Source organism: Oncorhynchus gorbuscha, linkage group LG04 (assembly GCF_021184085.1).
Source record: "Oncorhynchus gorbuscha isolate QuinsamMale2020 ecotype Even-year linkage group LG04, OgorEven_v1.0, whole genome shotgun sequence".
In the NCBI taxonomy this organism is placed as follows: Eukaryota; Metazoa; Chordata; class Actinopteri; order Salmoniformes; family Salmonidae; genus Oncorhynchus; species Oncorhynchus gorbuscha.
Genome location: NC_060176.1, coordinates 65402878 through 65423373, shown reverse-complemented (window position 1 = coordinate 65423373; position 20496 = coordinate 65402878). Strand labels below are relative to the sequence as shown.

At 46.3% G+C, this 20496-nt stretch overlaps 1 protein-coding gene across 9 annotated transcripts in view; it reads right to left on the bottom strand.

Moving 5' to 3' along the window:
* Positions 1-7252, bottom strand: part of tmc2b (transmembrane channel-like 2b) — a 29364-nt gene extending 22112 nt beyond the window's left edge. For 6 of the 9 annotated variants that reach the window (XR_006838578.1, XM_046347812.1, XM_046347817.1 and 3 more), the window contains exons 1-3: positions 7107-7252; positions 6544-6585; positions 4065-4575 (exon numbers count right to left, since the gene is read on the bottom strand). Coding sequence is in view for 8 of the 9 variants with exons in the window: in XM_046347812.1 (XP_046203768.1) it covers positions 4065-4575; positions 6544-6585; positions 7107-7152 (599 nt within the window). In the remaining variant the exon portion in view is untranslated. Of the gene's footprint in view, positions 1-4064; positions 4576-5581; positions 5659-6543; positions 6586-7106 lie in introns of those variants that run through there. The other 3 variants (XM_046347814.1, XM_046347813.1, XM_046347820.1) reach the window with 3 other exon arrangements.
* Positions 7253-20496: the final 13244 nt, after the last annotated feature.

The following is a 20496-nucleotide window of genomic DNA, read 5'->3' as shown; positions in this document are numbered from 1 at the left end:
CTAATATCCAGAATCATGTCAAATGTGGGTTTATGTTTTGAAATAAAAATATGTTTATAGTTTAAAAGGGGGTTGTAAAAGTTTGTAGAAGGTTTCTAAGTGGTTTATAGATATTTTATTAGTTTAAAGACGGGATGCACGATATATCGAAATCAGACGATATTAGCTAAAAATGCCAACATCGGCATCGTCTCTATGTCTAGTTTAAAACCGATGTCAAAGCTGACGTGCATACCTATGTACGCCACAAAAAATACAGCACTACACAGAACAAAAGCAGAAAAGTGCTAAGTGCACACTTCCAACAACTAAACAGGTTTAAGTCAAGTAGTCATTTGAAAGAGTTAGAACATTTCAGCCAGACAACTCAAAGACAAAATCATTTAAAGCCAAGATAATGGAATTCATTGCCCTTAACAATCAACCGTCCTCTGTTGTGGATGATGTTGGCTTTTGCCGACTGGTCGAGCCCCGGTACACACTATTTTTCAGATGTTGCCCTACCAGAGTTACACAGTATTGTTGAAACTCACATCCATGAGCTACTTGCTATGGGCGTCACTGTTATTAGCTTCACTACTGACATTTGGACCAGCGATGTCAGCCCCATGAGCATTATGATTCTGACAGCACAGTGGGTCGACAAGGATTTCCTACTGAGGAAAGCCGTATTGCATGCTCATGAATGTGCTGGTTCTCATACCGCTGCTGCCATTTCAATGGCATTTGAGAACATGTTTGAAACTTGGAAACATGAACACACTCCTAGCGCCATTTGAACAACTGACTGGAGAAATAAGCTCATCAACTGTGTCTGCAGCAGACGTGACACCCTCTGTCATGGTATTGAAACGCCTGCTCAACAAACTGCCGACAGACCGTGGGGTTAAAACTTACAAAAGTACTTGAGGCTGTGAACAAGTGATTCGGTGGCCTTCTCTCTGAGCCTCTTTACTGTGTCGCCGCTATGCTCGATGCTAGGTACAAGGACCGTTACTTCGATGCAGAGCTGGACAAGTCTAGGTCCAAGAGGCTTCTAAACAGCTTCTATCCCCACAGTGACAGTGTGCACCAAGGAAGAGAGGCCACGGACAGCTGAAACTTCTCTGCCCCACATTGACTGTACGTACATACCCCAACCAGAAGCAATGGATTACAAGTAACATTCACACTGAGCTATAGGGTAGAGCTGCCACTTTCAAGGAGCGGGACTCTAACCCGGAAGCTTATAAGAAATCCTGCTATGCCCTCTGACAAACCATCAAACAGGCAGAGCATCAATACAGGACTAAGATTGAATCGTACTAAACGGGCTCCAACGTTTGTCGGATGTGGCAGGGCTTGGAACTATTACAGACTACAAAGGGAAGCACAGCCGAGAGCTGCCCAGTGACACGAGCCTACCAGACGAGCTAAATACCTTCTATGCTAGCTTCGATGCAAGTAACACTGAAACATGCATGAGAGCATCAACTATTCCGGATGACTGTGTGCTCACGTTCTCCGCAGCCGATCAGAGTAAGACCTTTAAACAGGTCAACATTCACAAGACCCCCCCCCCCCTTTAAGATTTAGATGCACTATTGTAAAGTGACTGTTCCACTGGATGTCTTAAGGTGAATGCACCAATTTGTAAGTCGCTCTGGATAAGAACGTCTGCTAAATGACTTAAATGTAATGTAAATGACTTAAATGCTGCTAGGCCAGAACATGCGCCCAACCAACTGGAAAGTGTCTTCACTGACATTTGCAACCTCTCTCTATCTGAGTCTGTAATACCAACATGTTTCAAGCAGACCACCATAGTCCCTGTGCCCAAGAACACTAAGGTAACCTGCCTAAATGACTACGCAGACGACCCGTAGCACTTACGTCTGTAGCCATGAAATGCTTTGAAAGGCTGGTCATGGCTCACATCAACACTATTATCCCAGAAACCCTAGACCCACTCCAATTTGCATACCGCTCCAACAGATCCACAGATGATGCAATCTTTATTGCACTCCACACTGCCCTTTCCCACCTGGACAAAAGGAACACCTATGTGAGTATGATATTCATTGACTACAACTCACCATTCAACAGCATAGTGCCCTCAAAACTCAGCACTAAGCTATGGACCCCAGGTGGTAAGGGTAGGTAACAACACATCCTGCACACTGATCCTCAACATGGGGGCCCCTCAGGCGTGCGTGCTCAGTCCCCTCCTGTACTCCTTGTTCACTTATAACTGAACGGCCAGGCACAACTCCAACACCATCATTAAGTTTGCTGATGACACAAATATATGTATATATATATATATATATATATATATATATATATATATATATATATATATATATATATATATATATATATACAGTGCATTCAGAAATTATTGAGACCCCTTGATTTTTTCCACATTTTGTTACATAACCAGCCTTATTCTAAAATGGATTAAATAAAACATTTTACTCATCAATCTACACACAATACCCCATAAAGACCAAGCGAAAACAGGTTTTTAGACATTTTTAAACAGAAACACCTTATTTATGTAAATATTCAGAACCTTACGCTATGAGACTCAAAATTAAGCTCAGGTGCATCCTGTTTCCATTGATCATCCTTGAGATGTTTCTACAACTTGATTGGAGTCCACCTGTGGTAAATTCAATTGATTGGACATGATTTGGAAAGGCACACACCTGTCTATATAAGGTCCCACAGTTGACAGTGCATGTCAGAGCAAAACCCATGCCATGACATTGAAGAAATTGTTGATAGAGCTTTGAAACAGGATTGTGTCAAGACACATATCTGGGGAAGGTTATCAACACAATTCTGCAGCATTGAAGGTCCCCAAGAACACAGTGGCCTCCATCATATTCAGTTGTGCAACTGACTAGGTATCCCCCTTTCCCATTCCTAAATGGAAGAAGTTTGCAACCACCAAGACTCTTCCTAGAGCTTCCTAGAGCTTACCGCCCGATGGATACTCTGACAGAGCTCCAGAGTTCCTCTGTGGAGATGGGAGAACCTTACAGAAGGACAACCATCTCCGCAAAACTCCACCAATCAGGCCTTTATGGTAGAGTGGCAAGACAAAAGCCACTCCTCAGTAAAAGGCACATGACAGCCCACTTGGAGTTTACCAAAAAGGACTCTCAGATCATGAGAAACAAGATTCTCTGGTCTGATGAAACCAAGATTGAACTCTTTGGCCTGAATGCCAAGTGTCACGTCTTGAGGAAACCTGTCACCATCCCTACCGTGAAGCACAGTGGTGGCAGCATCATGCTGTGGGGATGTTTTTCAGTGGTAGGGACTTGGAGACTAGTCAGGATCGAAGGAAAGATGAACAGAGCAAAGTACAGAGAGATCCTTGATGAAAACTTGCTTCAGAGTGCTCAGGACCTCAGACTGGGGCGAAGGTTCACCTTCCAACAGGACAACGACCCTAAGCACACAGCCAAGACAATGCAGGAGTAGGGACAAGTCTCTGAATGTCCTTGAGTAGCCCAGCCAGAGCCCGGACTTGAACACAATCTAACATCTCTGGAGAGAACTGAAAGTAGCTTTGCAGCGACACTAACCATCCAACATGACAGAGCTTGATAGGATGTGCAGAGAAGAATGGGGGAAACTATCCAAATACAGGTGTGCCACACTTGTAGCATCATACCCAAGAAGACTCGAGGCTGTAGTCACTGCCAAATTAGCTTCAACAAAGTACTGAGTAAAGGGTCTGAATACTTATGAAAATGTGATATTTCAGTTGTTGTTGTTTTTTATAAATTTGCAAAAAATTCTAAAAGCCTGTTTTTGCTTTTTCATTATGGGATATTGTGTGTAGCTAGATGCGGGGAGCTCACAAATAAGGTCTAAGGTCATTGTCGTAGCATTTTGTAACACTTTTATGCAACCCTATAACCCATTTTCATGACTCAACTCCCTGAACTAATTAATCAATACATTGAAGGGGCATATCTGAACAGTCTGTCAGACTCCTCCTTCATACATGATGGTGTGTGGAGCATGGAGATATGTGAGAGAGATGGCCCTCTCAAAGGATACTGCACCTGCTGTACTTTGCATTCTTCTTTTTCTTGTTTTTCTCGTTCCCTTTGTCCTTCACTCCTTTGCCTTTGGCGTCACTTTTCCCTTTAGCATCGCTCTTCTTCTCCTTATTCTGCCCTTCTTTCTGGTTCTTGCTAGTCGATTTTCTGCCTTTCCTTTTCTTCCCTCGTTCTTCCTCCTCACTCTCCTCCTCACTCACCTGCTTGACTGCCTTTTTATTTCTGCGTGCAGCCTTTGGGCCCTTCCGCTTGACGCTCTTCTCCTCTTCCTCATCCTCTTCCTCGCTGTCCTGGACCTTGGCCTTCTTCTTATGAGCCCTCTTCCTCTGTGCCTCGTCTTCCTCATCCTCTTCCTCGCTGTCTTGGACCTTGGCCTTTTTCTTATGAGCCCTCCTCCTCTGTGCCTCGTCCTCCTCTTCCTCTTCCTCCTCGCTGGTGGCCTGTTTGCCATTCCGTCCCCCAGCTCGTGGAGAGAGTTTGACTTTCCTGTTTCTGTCTCTCCACCTGACCTCATCTGAGACACACACACACACACACACACACGCACGCACACACACACACACACACACACACACACACACACACACACACACACACACACACACACACACACACACACACACACACACACACACACACACACACACACACACACACACACACACACACACACACACACACACACACACACACACACACACACACACACAAATGACATTAAAACCTGAACAATTAAACAAACATCTAAATCAACCAGGTTGCCAGCCTCCCCATGGTTATTGCCAATGGTGTAATGGAGGGTAAACGCAAGACAGTTGGGTAGAGGGCACGATAATGGCTATTCCCCTCAGGAGACTGAAAAGGTTTGGCATGGGTCCTCAGATCCTCAAAACGTTCTACAGCTGCACCATCGAGGGTACTGCTCGGCATCCAACCACAAGGCGCTACAGAGGGTGGTGTGTATGGCCCAGTACATCACTGGGGCCAAGCTTTCTGCCAACCAGGCGGTGTCAGAGGAAGGCCCTAAAAATTGTCAAAGACTCCAGCCACCCTAGTCATAGACTGTTCTCTCTGCTATCGTACGGCAAGGGTTACCCGCATGACTAGTCTAGATCCAAAAACTCCTTAACAGCTTCTACCCCCAAGCCATAAGGCTGCTAAACAGTTAGTCAAATGAAAACTATTTGCATTGACACCCTTTTTTATGCTGCTGCTACTGACTGTTTATTATCTATGTATAGTCACTTTACCCCTACATACATGTACATATTACCTCAATTATCTCGACTAACCTGTACCTCTGCACATCGGTACTGGTACCCCTGTATATAGCCTTGTTATTTTTATTTTATTGTGTTACTTTCTTTCTTACTTTCTTTTTTTTTAAATGATTTTTTAGCAAATATTTTCTTGCTCACTTAAAAAAATCTGCGTTGTTGGTTAAGGGATTTCACGGTTAGGTCTACATCTGTTGTATGTGACAAATAACATATTCTGATTTGATGATTTAGTTTACCCACCTTTTGTGGAAAAATGCATTGGAAGTACAGATGTAGGATCTTAATCTGAGTCAGTTTGCACCATCATGAAAATAATCCTGCAGCAACAGGAAATGTGAATTATTATGTGGATTTAATGAATGGACATTTTTGTAGGAAAAATAAAGACAGAAATGTCTAAGTACAAACTTCATAAGCATTTTTAAACCTCAAATATACCACACATTTGAAATCTCCTGCATTGCAGGAAAGTTATCCTGTAACAGGGTGATCAAATTAAGATGCCACTTTTTTCACCGCTACTGGCAATTAGAGTTTACCCACCTATTTTCTTTTACCACTACATAACTGGTTTATGACTATCCTAAAAGACCCACTCCAGCCTACCTAGAACATGATTTATCACCTATTTTATATAACCTTTATTTAACTAGGCAAGTCAGTTAAGAACAAATTCTTATTTACAATGACGGCCTACACTTACTTAACAAAAAGCACATCTCAATAGGTGGTCCAGGTGTCCTCTGACATGGTACAAGTGGGGGGGTTGGGCCTTTCCTCTTTTTAGCCTTACATTTTTCCTCTATTGTTCCCGCAAGCAAGGGGGGAGGCCAATGACATCAGAGTGCACCATCAAACCAACTCATTGACCTGCTAAATCCAATCTCGCAAATATGTCTAAATAACACTATTTTGCTCAAAACATATGAACTTTACTGTATTGATATGTTGAATATCGTTATTCATCAGGAAAAGTTCAAAATTAGCTGGGGTGGGTTATTGTGTCCTTGAACTCATCATTTAGAATAGTAAATGTCATAATTTTTTATACAGTGTGTCTCCCATTTAGAACGCCATCTTTTCAGAATAACACATTATTCCAAAATCCGACATTTGCAGCTGTTGGACAATTAAACAAACAGGTAAGCTCAAACACACATAAACACACACACATCAAACACTTTCTCCTCCTTATGACTTACCCTCACGCCCACTGTCTAACTCTCCATCGATATCCATTCCCACTATAAAATATATATATACATCGTCAGTCAAAAGCTCTACAAATATTGTACTTTGTCTTTGAACCATGAAAATCTCACAATCTTACTGTTTCATGTTTAAGAGTATGGATGTATATTCCATGTTATAGTACATCTACAGATAGGATCTTAATTTGAGCACTCTTTTGTTGCTGAGAAATGCAAACTTGTAGTGTATTTGAGGTTTAAATAGTATTTTAATGTTTGTAATTTCCACTTAGAAATTTCAGACTTGATTTGACCTAATGAAAAATGTATTAACCCCTTCAAAAATGTAAATTAATTATAATCCACATAATAATTTACATTTCTTGTTCATGCAGAATTATTTTCCTGTTGTAGAAAACTGGCTCAAAGTAAGATCGTTAGTAGTACATCTGTTCCATATTTACTACAAACACATCAAAGAAAGAGAAAAACTGAATACTCTTCAGTAGTCAAGAGAAATCCAAAAAGAATAAGTATTTCCACTCTGGAAAACAAAAAGGATAAATCCTACCCACCCTCTTCCATTTTAATTGCAATGTCAGTTTTCTTCCGAGGAGGCATTTTGGCTCACAGTTGTCCTCTTATTAAGCTCTTCAGTTCAGCCTGCTCTCTCCCTCTCAGGTCATGTAGATCTCAGGTAAGCAGGCAGCTGTCACACCTGTGCAGGTACTCACACAGTCTGACAGGTGCACCAGTGTTTGGGCTACTAGACTTGCTGTCTCCCTGACAACCACCAATGATATTGCTCAAGAGATTATAATATTTAGTACCAAAGAAGAAAGACTAAATCTAAAGGGATAATAAAGTGGTACAAAAAGTGTGTGAATCAAAAAGTCAGTTGATCTCTGACTTACAGCATGTATGTAGACACAGATACAATACACTCCCACACATAAACACAAGCACTTATACTCACACACCTAGACAATTGATTTAGTGCCTTAATGTGTACATTTAAACCACTATTCACCTGTTTTGCAGCAATAAATAGTTTTGACCAACAGTTGGAAAACTCACACCAATAAATTCCATTATATACGTACGTAACTCTTACCCTGAAATTTTAAACCAGAGCACTATTTTTTATTTTTTATTTGTAAAAAAAAAATACAATTCACCTTTATTTAACCAGGCAAGCTAGTTGAGAACAAGTTCTCATTTACAACTGCGACCTGGCCAAGATAAAGCAAAGCAGTGCGACACAAACAACACAGAGTTACACATGGAATAAACAAGCGTCAATAACACAATAGATAAAAAGTAAAGTCTATATACTGTGGGTGCAAATGGCCTGAGGAGGTAAGGCAATAAATAGGCAATAGTAGCAAAGTAATTACAATTTAGCAGATTAACACTGGAGTGATAGATGAGCACATGATGATGTGCAAGTAGTGATACTGGTGTGCAAAAGAGCAGAAAAGTAAATAAAAACAATATGGGGATGAGGTAGGTAGATTGGGTGGGCTATTTAGAGATTAACTATGTATAGCTGCAGCGATTGGTTAGCTGCTCAGATAGCTGATGTTTAAAATTAGTGAGGGAAACATAAGTCTCCAGTGTCAGCGATTTTTGCAGGAAAGGCGGCCAAAGGAGTTGTTGGCTTTGGGGATGACCAGTGAGATATACCTGCTGGAGCGCGTGCCACGGGCGGGTGTTGCTATGGTGACCAGTGAGCTGAGATAAGGCGGAGCTTTACCTAGCAAAGACTTATAGATGACCTGGAGCCAGTGGGTTTGGCGATGAATATGTATCGAGGGCCAGCCAACGAGAGCATACAGGTCGCAGTGTGGGTGGTATAAAGGGCTTTGGTAACAAAACAGATGGCACTGTGATAGACTGCATCCAGTTTGCTAAGTAAAGTGTTGGAAGCTATTTTGTAGATGACATCGCCAAAGTCGAGGATCGGTAGGATAGTCAGTTTTACGAGTTTGGCAGCATGAGTGAAGGAGGCTTTGTTGCAAAATAGAAAGCCAATTCTAGATTTGATTTTGGATTGGAGATGTTAAAACCTGTTTGGGATAGGGGGCAGCATATTCACGTTTGGATAAAAGCGTGTCCAGAGTAAACTGCCTGCTACTCAGTCCCAGTTGCTAATAGAAAACACTCTGAAGTTTCTAAAACTGTTTGAATGATGTCTGTGAGTATAAAATAACTCATAGCACAGGGTTCCGGTTTGGAGCGAGTGGTCGCATCGGCGCTTCGCTCCCGCAGGTAGTATAACTTTTTACATTTCATTTCATTATATTTCATTATAGCACAACGGTTTGATTTGTCTAATCTTAGCAATTTCTTCTCAGCTAACTACATAGCCGTCTTTGTATCAAAGATAATTGCGTAATTATCGTATTTCGCCGTCCTAACGTAGTCTTCACTAGCCAGCTAGCTAACGTCCACTGATTAGCTGCACTGGGAAAACGATTACACTCAACTGAACGACTTGATCAGTGTAGTGTTAGCTAGCCACATAGCTGTCTTTGCTGTCTTCGTATCTTCGTTCCAAGATAATTGTGTTGTTTAGGTTTAGAGTGTGTAGTCTTAGAGTGATTATCTTAATTTACCGACGTTAGCTAGCCAGCTATTTGTCGTCCTTAACGTAGGAGACTCTGCTAGCTAGCCAACAGCTAGCCAACGCTAGCCAACGTCTTCTGAATAGAACTCAACAACCCGGTCGCATTCACAGGTAGTATCACATTTTCATTTCATTTCATTACAGTACAACGGTTTGATTTGTTTGATCGTAGCTAGCTACATAGCTAGCTACATAGCCGTCTTTGTATCAAAGATAATTGTGTAGTCTAGAGCGATTTTCTAGGTTAGCTAGCCAGCTATTGTCGTTCTTTTAACGCAACGTAACGTAAACAACACTACTAGCTAGCCAGCTAGCCCCCGAATAGCAGCACTGTAGAAACTATTACACTCAACGGAACGACTTGATTAGTGTAGTGTCAACAACGCACCCACTGCCAGCTAGCCTACTTCAGCAGTACTGTATCATTTTAATCATTTTAGTCAATAAGATTCTTGCTACGCAGCTTAACTTTCTGAACATTCGAGACGTGTAGTCCACTTGTCATTCCAATCTCCTTTGCATTAGCGTAGCCTCTTCTGTAGCCTGTTAACTATGTGTCTGTTTATCCCTGTTCTCTCCTCTCTGCACAGACCATACAAACGCTCCACACCGCGTGGCCGCGGCCACCCTAATCTGGTGGTCCCAGCGCGCACGACCCACGTGGAGTTCCAGGTCTCCGGTAGCCTCTGGAATTGCCGATCTGCGGTCAACAAGGCAGAGTTCATCTCAGCCTATGCCTCCCTCCAGTCCCTCGACTTCTTGGCAGTAACGGAAACATGGATCACCACAGACAACACTGCTACTCCTACTGCTCTCTCTTCGTCCGCCCACGTGTTCTCGCACACCCCGAGAGCTTCTGGTCAGCGGGGTGGTGGCACCGGGATCCTCATCTCTCCCAAGTGGTCATTCTCTCTTTCTCCCCTTACCCATCTGTCTATCGCCTCCTTTGAATTCCATGCTGTCACAGTTACCAGCCCTTTCAAGCTTAACATCCTTATCATTTATCGCCCTCCAGGTTCCCTCGGAGAGTTCATCAATGAGCTTGATGCCTTGATAAGCTCCTTTCCTGAGGACGGCTCACCTCTCACAGTTCTGGGCGACTTTAACCTCCCCACGTCTACCTTTGACTCATTCCTCTCTGCCTCCTTCTTTCCACTCCTCTCCTCTTTTGACCTCACCCTCTCACCTTCCCCCCTACTCACAAGGCAGGCAATACGCTCGACCTCATCTTTACTAGATGCTGTTCTTCCACTAACCTCATTGCAACTCCCCTCCAAGTCTCCGACCACTACCTTGTATCCTTTTCCCTCTCGCTCTCATCCAACACCTCCCACACTGCCCCTACTCGGATGGTATCGCGCCGTCCCAACCTTCGCTCTCTCTCCCCCGCTACTCTCTCCTCTTCCATCCTATCATCTCTTCCCTCCGCTCAAACCTTCTCCAACCTATCTCCTGATTCTGACTCCTCAACCCTCCTCTCCTCCCTCTCTGCATCCTTTGACTCTCTATGTCCCCTATCCTCCAGGCCGGCTCGGTCCTCCCCTCCTGCTCCGTGGCTCGATGACTCATTGCGAGCTCACAGAACAGGGCTCCGGGCAGCCGAGCGGAAATGGAGGAAAACTCGCCTCCCTGCGGACCTGGCATCCTTTCACTCCCTCCTCTTTACATTTTCCTCCTCTGTCTCTGCTGCTAAAGCCACTTTCTACCACGCTAAATTCCAAGCATCTGCCTCTAACCCTAGGAAGCTCTTTGCCACCTTCTCCTCCCTCCTGAATCCTCCTCCCCCCCCTCCTCCCTCTCTGCAGACGACTTCGTCAACCATTTTGAAAAGAAGGTCGACGACATCCGATCCTCGTTTGCTAAGTCAAACGACACCACTGGTTCTGCTCACACTGCCCTACCCTGTGCTCTGACCTCTTTCTCCCTCTCTCTCCAGATGAAATCTCGCGTCTTGTGACGGCCGGCCGCCCAACAACCTGCCCGCTTGACCCTATCCCCTCCCCTCTTCTCCAGACCATTTCCAGAGACCTTCTCCCTTACCTCACCTCGCTCATCAACTCATCACTGACCGCTGGCTACGTCCCTTCCGTCTTCAAGAGAGCGAGAGTTGCACCCCTTCTGAAAAAACCTACACTCGATCCCTCCGATGTCAACAATTACAGACCAGTATCCCTTCTTTCTTTTCTCTCCAAAACTCTTGAACGTGCCGTCCTTGGCCAGCTCTCCCGCTATCTCTCTCAGAATGACCTTCTTGATCCAAATCAGTCAGGTTTCAAGACTAGTCATTCAACTGAGACTGCTCTCCTCTGTATCACGGAGGCGCTCCGCACTGCTAAAGCTAACTCTCTCTCCTCTGCTCTCATCCTTCTAGATCTATCGGCTGCCTTCGATACTGTGAACCATCAGATCCTCCTCTCCACCCTCTCCGAGTTGGGCATCTCCGGTGCGGCCCACGCTTGGATTGCGTCCTACCTGACAGGTCGCTCCTACCAGGTGGCGTGGCGAGAATCTGTCTCCTCACCACGCGCTCTCACCACTGGTGTCCCCCAGGGCTCTGTTCTAGGCCCTCTCCTATTCTCGCTATACACCAAGTCACTTGGCTCTGTCATAACCTCACATGGTCTCTCCTATCATTGCTATGCAGACGACACACAACTAATCTTCTCCTTTCCCCCTTCTGACGACCAGGTGGCGAATCGCATCTCTGCATGTCTGGCAGACATATCAGTGTGGATGACGGATCACCACCTCAAGCTGAACCTCGGCAAGACGGAGCTGCTCTTCCTCCCGAGGAAGGACTGCCCGTTCCATGATCTCGCCATCACGGTTGACAACTCCATTGTGTCCTCCTCCCAGAGCGCTAAGAACCTTGGTGTGATCCTGGACAACACCCTGTCGTTCTCAACCAACATCAAGGCGGTGGCCCGTTCCTGTAGGTTCATGCTCTACAACATCCGCAGAGTACGACCCTGCCTCACACAGGAAGCGGCGCAGGTCCTAATCCAGGCGCTTGTCATCTCCCGTCTGGATTACTGCAACTCGCTGTTGGCTGGGCTCCCTGCCTGTGCCATTAAACCCCTTCAACTCATCCAGAACGTCGCAGCCCGTCTGGTGTTCAACCTTCCCAAGTTCTCTCACGTCACCCCGCTCCTCCGTTCTCTCCACTGGCTTCCAGTTGAAGCTCGCATCCGCTACAAGACCATGGTGCTTGCCTACGGAGCTGTGAGGGGAACGGCACCTCAGTACCTCCAGGCTCTGATCAGGCCCTACACCCAAACAAGGGCACTGCGTTCATCCACCTCTGGCCTGCTCGCCTCCCTACCACTGAGGAAGTACAGCTCCCGCTCAGCCCAGTCAAAACTGTTCGCTGCTCTGGCCCCCCCAATGGTGGAACAAACTCCCTCACGACGCCAGGACAGCGGAGTCAATCACCACCTTCCGGAGATACCTGAAACCCCACCTCTTTAAGGAATACCTAGGATAGGATAAGTATTCCCTCCCCCCCCCCTTTAAGATTTAGATACACTATTGTAAAGTGACTGTTCCACTGGATGTCATAAGGTGAATGCACCAATTTGTAAGTCGCTCTGGATAAGAGCGTCTGCTAAATGACTTAAATGTAATGTAAATGTAAATATGGCAGGTGAAAACCTGAGATAAATCCAACCAGGAAGTGGGAAATCTGAGGTTTGTAGTTTTTCAACGCTTGTTCATGTGAGAGTTACCTCGCATTCCATTGCTTTTCTACAGACAAAGGAATTCTCCGGTTGGAACATTATTGAAGATTTATGTTAAAACATCCTAAAGATTGATTCTATACATGTTTTGACATGTTTCTACGGACTGTAACGGAACTTTTGGACTTTTCATCTGGACTTAGTGCTCACGTGTCATGTTTGTCATTTATTGTCATGTCTTGTCCCTGTGCTCCCCATGCTATTCGTTTCCCTCTGCTGGTCTTGTTTGGTTCTATCCTTCTCTCTCCCCCTCCCTCTCTCACTCTCTCGCTCTCTCTTCTCTCTGTCGTTCCGTTCCTGCTCCCAGCTGTTCCTATTCCCCTAATCATCATTTAGTCTTCCCACACCTGTTCCCGATCCTTTCCCCTGATTAGACTCCCTATTTATTCCTTTGTGATCCGTTCCTGTGCGGTCGGTTCCTTGTATTGTATTCACCATGCTGTGATTGCGTTTCGCCCTGTCCTGTCGTGTTTTTGCCGTGATTGTGTATCACCCTGTCCTGTCCTGTCGTGTTTTGTGCCTTCATCAGATGCTGCGTGTGAGCAGGTGTCTCAGTCGACTACGGCCTGCGCCTACCCGAAGCGACCTGCAGTCTGTGGCCGCTTCTCCAGTTGTTTTCCCCTCTACAAATCTAGAGGATTTCTGTTATTCCGTTTTGGACTTTAATAAACTCTGTTTCTGTTAAGTCGCGTTTGGGTCCTCTTTCACCTGCATGACAGAAGGAACCGACCGAGGAATGGACCCAGCGACTTCAGACGCTCGTTACACTGCCGTCGAGTTCCAAGGAGCCATGCTCGGCAGACACGAGCAGGAATTGTCTGCTGCTCGCCATGCCGTGGAGAACCTGGCCGCTCAGGTTTCCGACCTCTCTGGACAGTTCCAGAGTCTACGTCTCGTGCCACCTGTTACTCCCTGGCCTGCCGAGCCTCCAGAACCCAGGGTTAATAACCCACCTTGCTACTCCGGGCAGCCCACTGAGTGCCGCTCCTTTCTCACGCAGTGTGAGATTGTGTTCTCTCTCCAACCCCACACATACTCTAGAGAGAGAGCTCGGGTTGCTTACGTCATTTCACTCCTTACTGGCCGGGCTCGAGAATGGGGCACAGCTATCTGGGAGGCAAGGGCTGATTGCTCTAACAGATTCCAGAACTTTAAAGAGGAGATGATTCGGGTTTTTGACCGTTCAGTTTTTGGTGAGGAGGCTTCTAGGGCCCTGGCTTCCTTATGCCAAGGTGAACGGTCCATAACGGATTATTCCATTGAGTTTCGCACTCTTGCTGCCTCTAGTGAGTGGAACGAGCCGGCGCTGCTCGCTCGTTTTCTGGAGGGACTCCACGCAGCGGTTAAGGATGAGATTCTCTCCCGGGAGGTTCCTTCAGATGTGGACTCTTTGATTGCTCTCGCCATCCGCATAGAACGACGGGTAGATCTTCGTCACCGGGCTCGTGGAAGAGAGCTCGCATCAACGGTGTTTCCCTGCTCCGCATCGCAACCATCTCCCTCCTCTGGCTTTGAGACTGAGCCCATGCAGCTGGGAGGGATTCGCATCTCGAATAAGGAGAGGGAACAGAGGATCACCAACCGCCTGTGCCTCTATTGCGGAGTTGCTGGACATTTTGTTATTTCATGTCCAGTAAGAGGCCAGAGCCCATCAGTAAGCGGAGGGCTACTGGTGAGCGCTACTACTCAGGTCCCTTCATCTAGATCTTGTACTACTATGTCGGTCCATCTACGCTGGACCGGTTCGGGTGCTACATGCAGTGCTTTGATTGACTCTGGGGCTGAGGGTTGTTTCATGGACGAAGCATGGGCTCGGAAACATAACATTCCTTTCAGACCGTTAGACAGGCCTACGCCCATGTTTGCCTTAGATGGTAGTCATCTTCCCAGTATCAAATTTGAGACACTACCTTTAACTCTCACAGTATCTGGTAACCACAGTGAGACTATGTCTTTTTTGATTTTCCGTTCACCGTTTACACCTGTTGTTTTGGGTCACCCCTGGCTTGTATGTCATAATCCTTCTATTAATTGGTCTAGTAATTCTATCCTATCCTGGAACGTTTCTTGTCATGTGAAGTGTTTAATGTCTGCCATCCCTCCCATTTCTTCTGTCCCTACTTCTCAGGAGGAACCTGGCGATTTGACAGGAGTGCCGGAGGAATATCATGATCTGCGCACGGTCTTCAGTCGGTCCCGAGCCAACTCCCTTCCTCCTCACCGGTCGTATGATTGTAGTATTGATCTCCTTCCGGGGACCACTCCTCCTCGAGGTAGACTATACTCTCTGTCGGCTCCCGAACGTAAGGCTCTCGAGGATTATTTGTCTGTGTCTCTTGACGCCGGTACCATAGTGCCTTCTTCCTCTCCGGCCGGGGCGGGGTTCTTTTTGTTAAGAAGAAGGACGGTACTCTGCGCCCCTGCGTGGATTATCGAGGGCTGAATGACATAACGGTTAAGAATCGTTATCCGCTTCCCCTTATGTCATCAGCCTTCGAGATTCTGCAGGGAGCCAGGTGCTTTACTAAGTTGGACCTTCGTAACGCTTACCATCTCGTGCGCATCAGAGAGGGGGACGAGTGGAAAACGGCGTTTAATACTCCGTTAGGGCATTTTGAGTACCGGGTTCTGCCGTTCGGTCTCGCCAATGCGCCAGCTGTTTTTCAGGCATTAGTTAATGATGTTCTGAGAGACATGCTGAACATTTTTGTTTTTGTCTATCTTGACGATATCCTGATTTTTTCTCCGTCACTCGAGATTCATGTTCAGCACGTTCGACGTGTTCTACAGCGCCTTTTAGAGAATTGTCTCTACGTAAAGGCTGAGAAGTGCTCTTTTCATGTCTCCTCCGTTACTTTTCTCGGTTCCGTTATTTCCGCTGAAGGCATTCAGATGGATTCCGCTAAGGTCCAAGCTGTCAGTGATTGGCCCGTTCCAAGGTCACGTGTCGAGTTGCAGCGCTTTTTAGGTTTCGCTAATTTCTATCGGCGTTTCATTCGTAATTTCGGTCAAGTTGCTGCCCCTCTCACAGCTCTTACTTCTGTCAAGACGTGTTTTAAGTGGTCCGGTTCCGCCCAGGGAGCTTTTGATCTTCTAAAAGAACGTTTTACGTCCGCTCCTATCCTCGTTACTCCTGACGTCACTAGACAATTCATTGTCGAGGTTGACGCTTCAGAGGTAGGCGTGGGAGCCATTCTATCCCAGCGCTTCCAGTCTGACGATAAGGTTCATCCTTGCGCTTATTTTTCTCATCGCCTGTCGCCATCTGAGCGCAACTATGATGTGGGTAACCGTGAACTGCTCGCCATCCGCTTAGCCCTAGGCGAATGGCGACAGTGGTTGGAGGGGGCGACCGTTCCTTTTGTCGTTTGGACAGACCATAAGAACCTTGAGTACATCCGTTCTGCCAAACGACTTAATGCCCGTCAAGCTCGTTGGGCGTTGTTTTTCGCTCGTTTCGAGTTTGTGATTTCTTACCGTCCGGGTAGCAAGAACACCAAGCCTGATGCCTTATCCCGTCTGTTTAGTTCTTCTGTGGCTTCTACTGATCCCGAGGGGATTCTTCCTTATGGGCGTGTTGTCGGGTTAACAGTCTGGGGAATTGAAAGACAGGTTAAGCAAGCACTCACGCACACTGCGTCGCCGCGCGCTTGTCCTAGTAACCTCCTTTTCGTTCCTGTTTCCACTCGTCTGGCTGTTCTTCAGTGGGCTCACTCTGCCAAGTTAGCGGGTCATCCCGGTGTTCGAGGCACTCTTGCGTCTATTCGCCAGCGCTTTTGGTGGCCGACTCAGGAGCGTGACACGCGCCGTTTCGTGGCTGCCTGTTCGGACTGCGCGCAGACTAAGTCGGGTAACTCTCCTCCTGCCGGTCGTCTCAGACCGCTCCCCATTCCTTCTCGACCATGGTCTCACATTGCCTTAGACTTCATTACCGGTCTGCCTTTGTCTGCGGGGAAGACTGTGATTCTGACGGTTGTCGATAGGTTCTCTAAGGCGGCACATTTCATTCCCTCGCTAAACTTCCTTCCGCTAAGGAGACGGCACAAATCATTATTGAGAATGTATTCAGAATTCATGGCCTCCCGTTAGACGCCGTTTCAGACAGAGGTCCGCAATTCACGTCACAGTTTTGGAGGGAGTTCTGTCGTTTGATTGGTGCGTCCGTCAGTCTCTCTTCCGGGTTTCATCCCCAGTCTAACGGTCAAGCAGAGAGGGCCAATCAGACGATTGGTCGCATACTACGCAGCCTTTCTTTCAGAAACCCTGCGTCTTGGGCAGAACAGCTCCCCTGGGCAGAATACGCTCACAATTCGCTTCCTTCGTCTGCTACCGGGTTATCTCCGTTTCAGAGTAGTCTGGGTTACCAGCCTCCTCTGTTCTCATCCCAGCTTGCCGAGTCCAGCGTTCCCTCCGCTCAAGCGTTTGTCCAACGTTGTGAGCGCACCTGGAGGAGGGTGAGGTCTGCACTTTGCCGTTACAGGGCACAGACGGTGAGAGCCGCCAATAAACGCAGGATTAAGAGTCCAAGGTATTGTTGCGGCCAGAGAGTGTGGCTTTCCACTCGCAACCTTCCTCTTACGACAGCTTCTCGTAAGTTGACTCCGCGGTTCATTGGTCCGTTCCGTGTCTCCCAGGTCGTCAATCCTGTCGCTGTGCGACTGCTTCTTCCGCGACATCTTCGTCGCGTCCATCCTGTCTTCCATGTCTCCTGTGTTAAGCCCTTTCTTCGCACCCCCGTTCGTCTTCCCTCCCCCCTCCCGTCCTTGTCGAGAGCGCACCTATTTACAAGGTACATAAAATTATGGACATGCGTTCTCGGGGACGGGGTCACCAATACCTAGTGGATTGGGAGGGTTACGGTCCTGAGGAGAGGAGTTGGGTTCCGTCTCGGGACGTGCTGGACCGTTCGCTCATCGATGATTTCCTCCGTTGCCGCCAGGATTCCTCCTCGAGTGCGCCAGGAGGCGCTCGGTGAGTGGGGGGGTACTGTCATGTTTGTCATTTATTGTCATGTCTTGTCCCTGTGCTCCCCATGCTATTCGTTTCCCTCTGCTGGTCTTGTTTGGTTCTATCCTTCTCTCTCCCCCTCCCTCTCTCACTCTCTCGCTCTCTCTTCTCTCTGTCGTTCCGTTCCTGCTCCCAGCTGTTCCTATTCCCTAATCATCATTTAGTCTTCCCACACCTGTTCCCGATCCTTTCCCCTGATTAGACTCCCTATTTATTCCTTTGTGATCCGTTCCTGTGCGGTCGGTTCCTTGTATTGTATTCACCATGCTGTGATTGCGTTTCGCCCTGTCCTGTCGTGTTTTTGCCGTGATTGTGTATCACCCTGTCCTGTCCTGTCGTGTTTTGTGCCTTCATCAGATGCTGCGTGTGAGCAGGTGTCTCAGTCGACTACGGCCTGCGCCTACCCGAAGCGACCTGCAGTCTGTGGCCGCTTCTCCAGTTGTTTTCCCCTCTACAAATCTAGAGGATTTCTGTTATTCCGTTTTGGACTTTAATAAACTCTGTTTCTGTTAAGTCGCGTTTGGGTCCTCTTTCACCTGCATGACATCACGCCTCATGAAGATGGATTACTGGGCTGAACGCGCTAAAAACAAGGAGGAATTTGGACATAAATTATGAACTTTATCGAACAAATCAAACATTTATTGTGGAACTGGAATTCCTGGGAGTGTATTCTGATGAATATCATCAAAGGTATATTTTGTTATTTTTATGTTATTTCTGACTAATGTTGATACAACATGACAGATATTTCTTTGGCTGGTTTGGTCTCTGAGCGCCGTAGATTATTGCATGGTGTGCTTTTTCCGTACATTTAAAAACAAATCTGACACAGCAGTTGCATTAAGGAGAAGCGTATCTTTAATTCTGTAAATAACACTTGTTTCTTTTATCAATGTTTATTATGAGTATTTCTGGAAATTGATGTGGCTCTCTGCAAAATCACCGGATGTTTTGGAAGCAAAAGATTACTGAACGTAACACGCCAATGTAAACTGAGATTTTTGGATATAAATATGCACTTTATCGAACAAAACATACATGTATTGTGTAACATGATGTCCTATGAGTGTCATCTGATGAAGATCATCAAAGGTTAGTGATTCATTTTTATCTATATTTCTGCTTTTTGTGACTCCTCTCTTTGGCTGGAAAAATGGCTGTGCGTGTTTTTATGACTTGGCTCTGACCTAACATAATCATATGTTGTGCTTTCGCTGTAAAACCTTTTGAAATCGGACATGATGGGTAGATTAACAAGAAGTTTATCTTTCATTTGGTGTATTGCACTTGTTAATGTGTGAAAGTTACATGTTTCTAAAAAATATTTCGAATTTCACACGCTGCCTTTTCAGCGGAATGTTGTAGAGCCTTAAGAGCCATAAGAAGTTAATACGAGTCTGGAAGGAGAGCTTACAGTCTAGCCAGACACCTAGGTATTTGTAGTTGTCCACATATACTAGGTCAGAACCATCCAGAGTAGTGATGCAAGTCGGGCGGGCGGGTGCGGGCAGCGAACGGTTGAAAAGCATGCATTTGGTTTTACTAGCGTTTAAGAGCATTTGGAGGCAACGGAAGGAGTGTTGTATGGCATTGAAGCTCATTTGGAGGTTAGTTAACACAGTGTCCAAAGAAGGGCCAGATGTATACAGAATGGTGTCGTCTGCATAGAGGTGGATCGGGGAATCACCAGCAGCAAGAGCAACATCGTTGATGTATACAGAGGAAAGAGTCGGCCCGAGAATTGAACCCTGTGGTACCACCATAGAGACTGCCAGAGGTCTGGACAACAGGCCCTCCGATTTGACACACTGAACTCTGTCAGAGAAGTACTTGGTGAACCAGGCGAGGCAGTCATTTGAGAAACCAAGGCTATTGAGTCTGCCAATAAGAATACGGTGATTGACAGAGTCGAAAGCCTTGGCCAGGTCGATGAATACGGCTGCACAGTATTGTCTTTTATCGATGGCAGTTATGATATTGTTTAGTACCTTAAGCGTGGCTGAGGTGCACCCGTGACCAGCTCGGAAACCGGATTGCACAGCAGAGAAGGTACGGTGGGATTCGAAATTATCAGTGATCTGTTTATTAACCTTTCTTTCGAAGACTTTAGAAAGGTTGGGCAGGATGGATATAGGTCTATAACAGTTTGTGTCTAGAGTGTCGCCCCCTTTGACGAGGGGGATGACCGCGGCAGCTTTCCAATCTTTAGGGATCTCGGACGATACGAAAGAGAGGTTGAACAGACTAGTAATAGGGGTTGCAACAATGGAGGCGGATAATTTTAGAAAGATAGGCTCCAGATTGTCTAGCCCAGCTGATTTGTATGGGTCGAGGTTTTGAAGCTCTTTCAGAACATCTGCTTTCTGGATTTGGGTGAAGGAGAAGCTGGGGAGGCTTGGGCAAGTAGCTGCGTGGGGTGCGGAGCTGTTGGCCGGGGTTGGGGTAGCCAGGAGGAAAGGTGAAATAAAAATTCTCAAAAAATTATATGAACTGTTAAGTAAGCTTGTAAATGAAGAATACACAATGCATTTGCACATTCACTCACACAACATGCTTCATGGGGAGATAATTTAGGTTAATCCTCCAAGT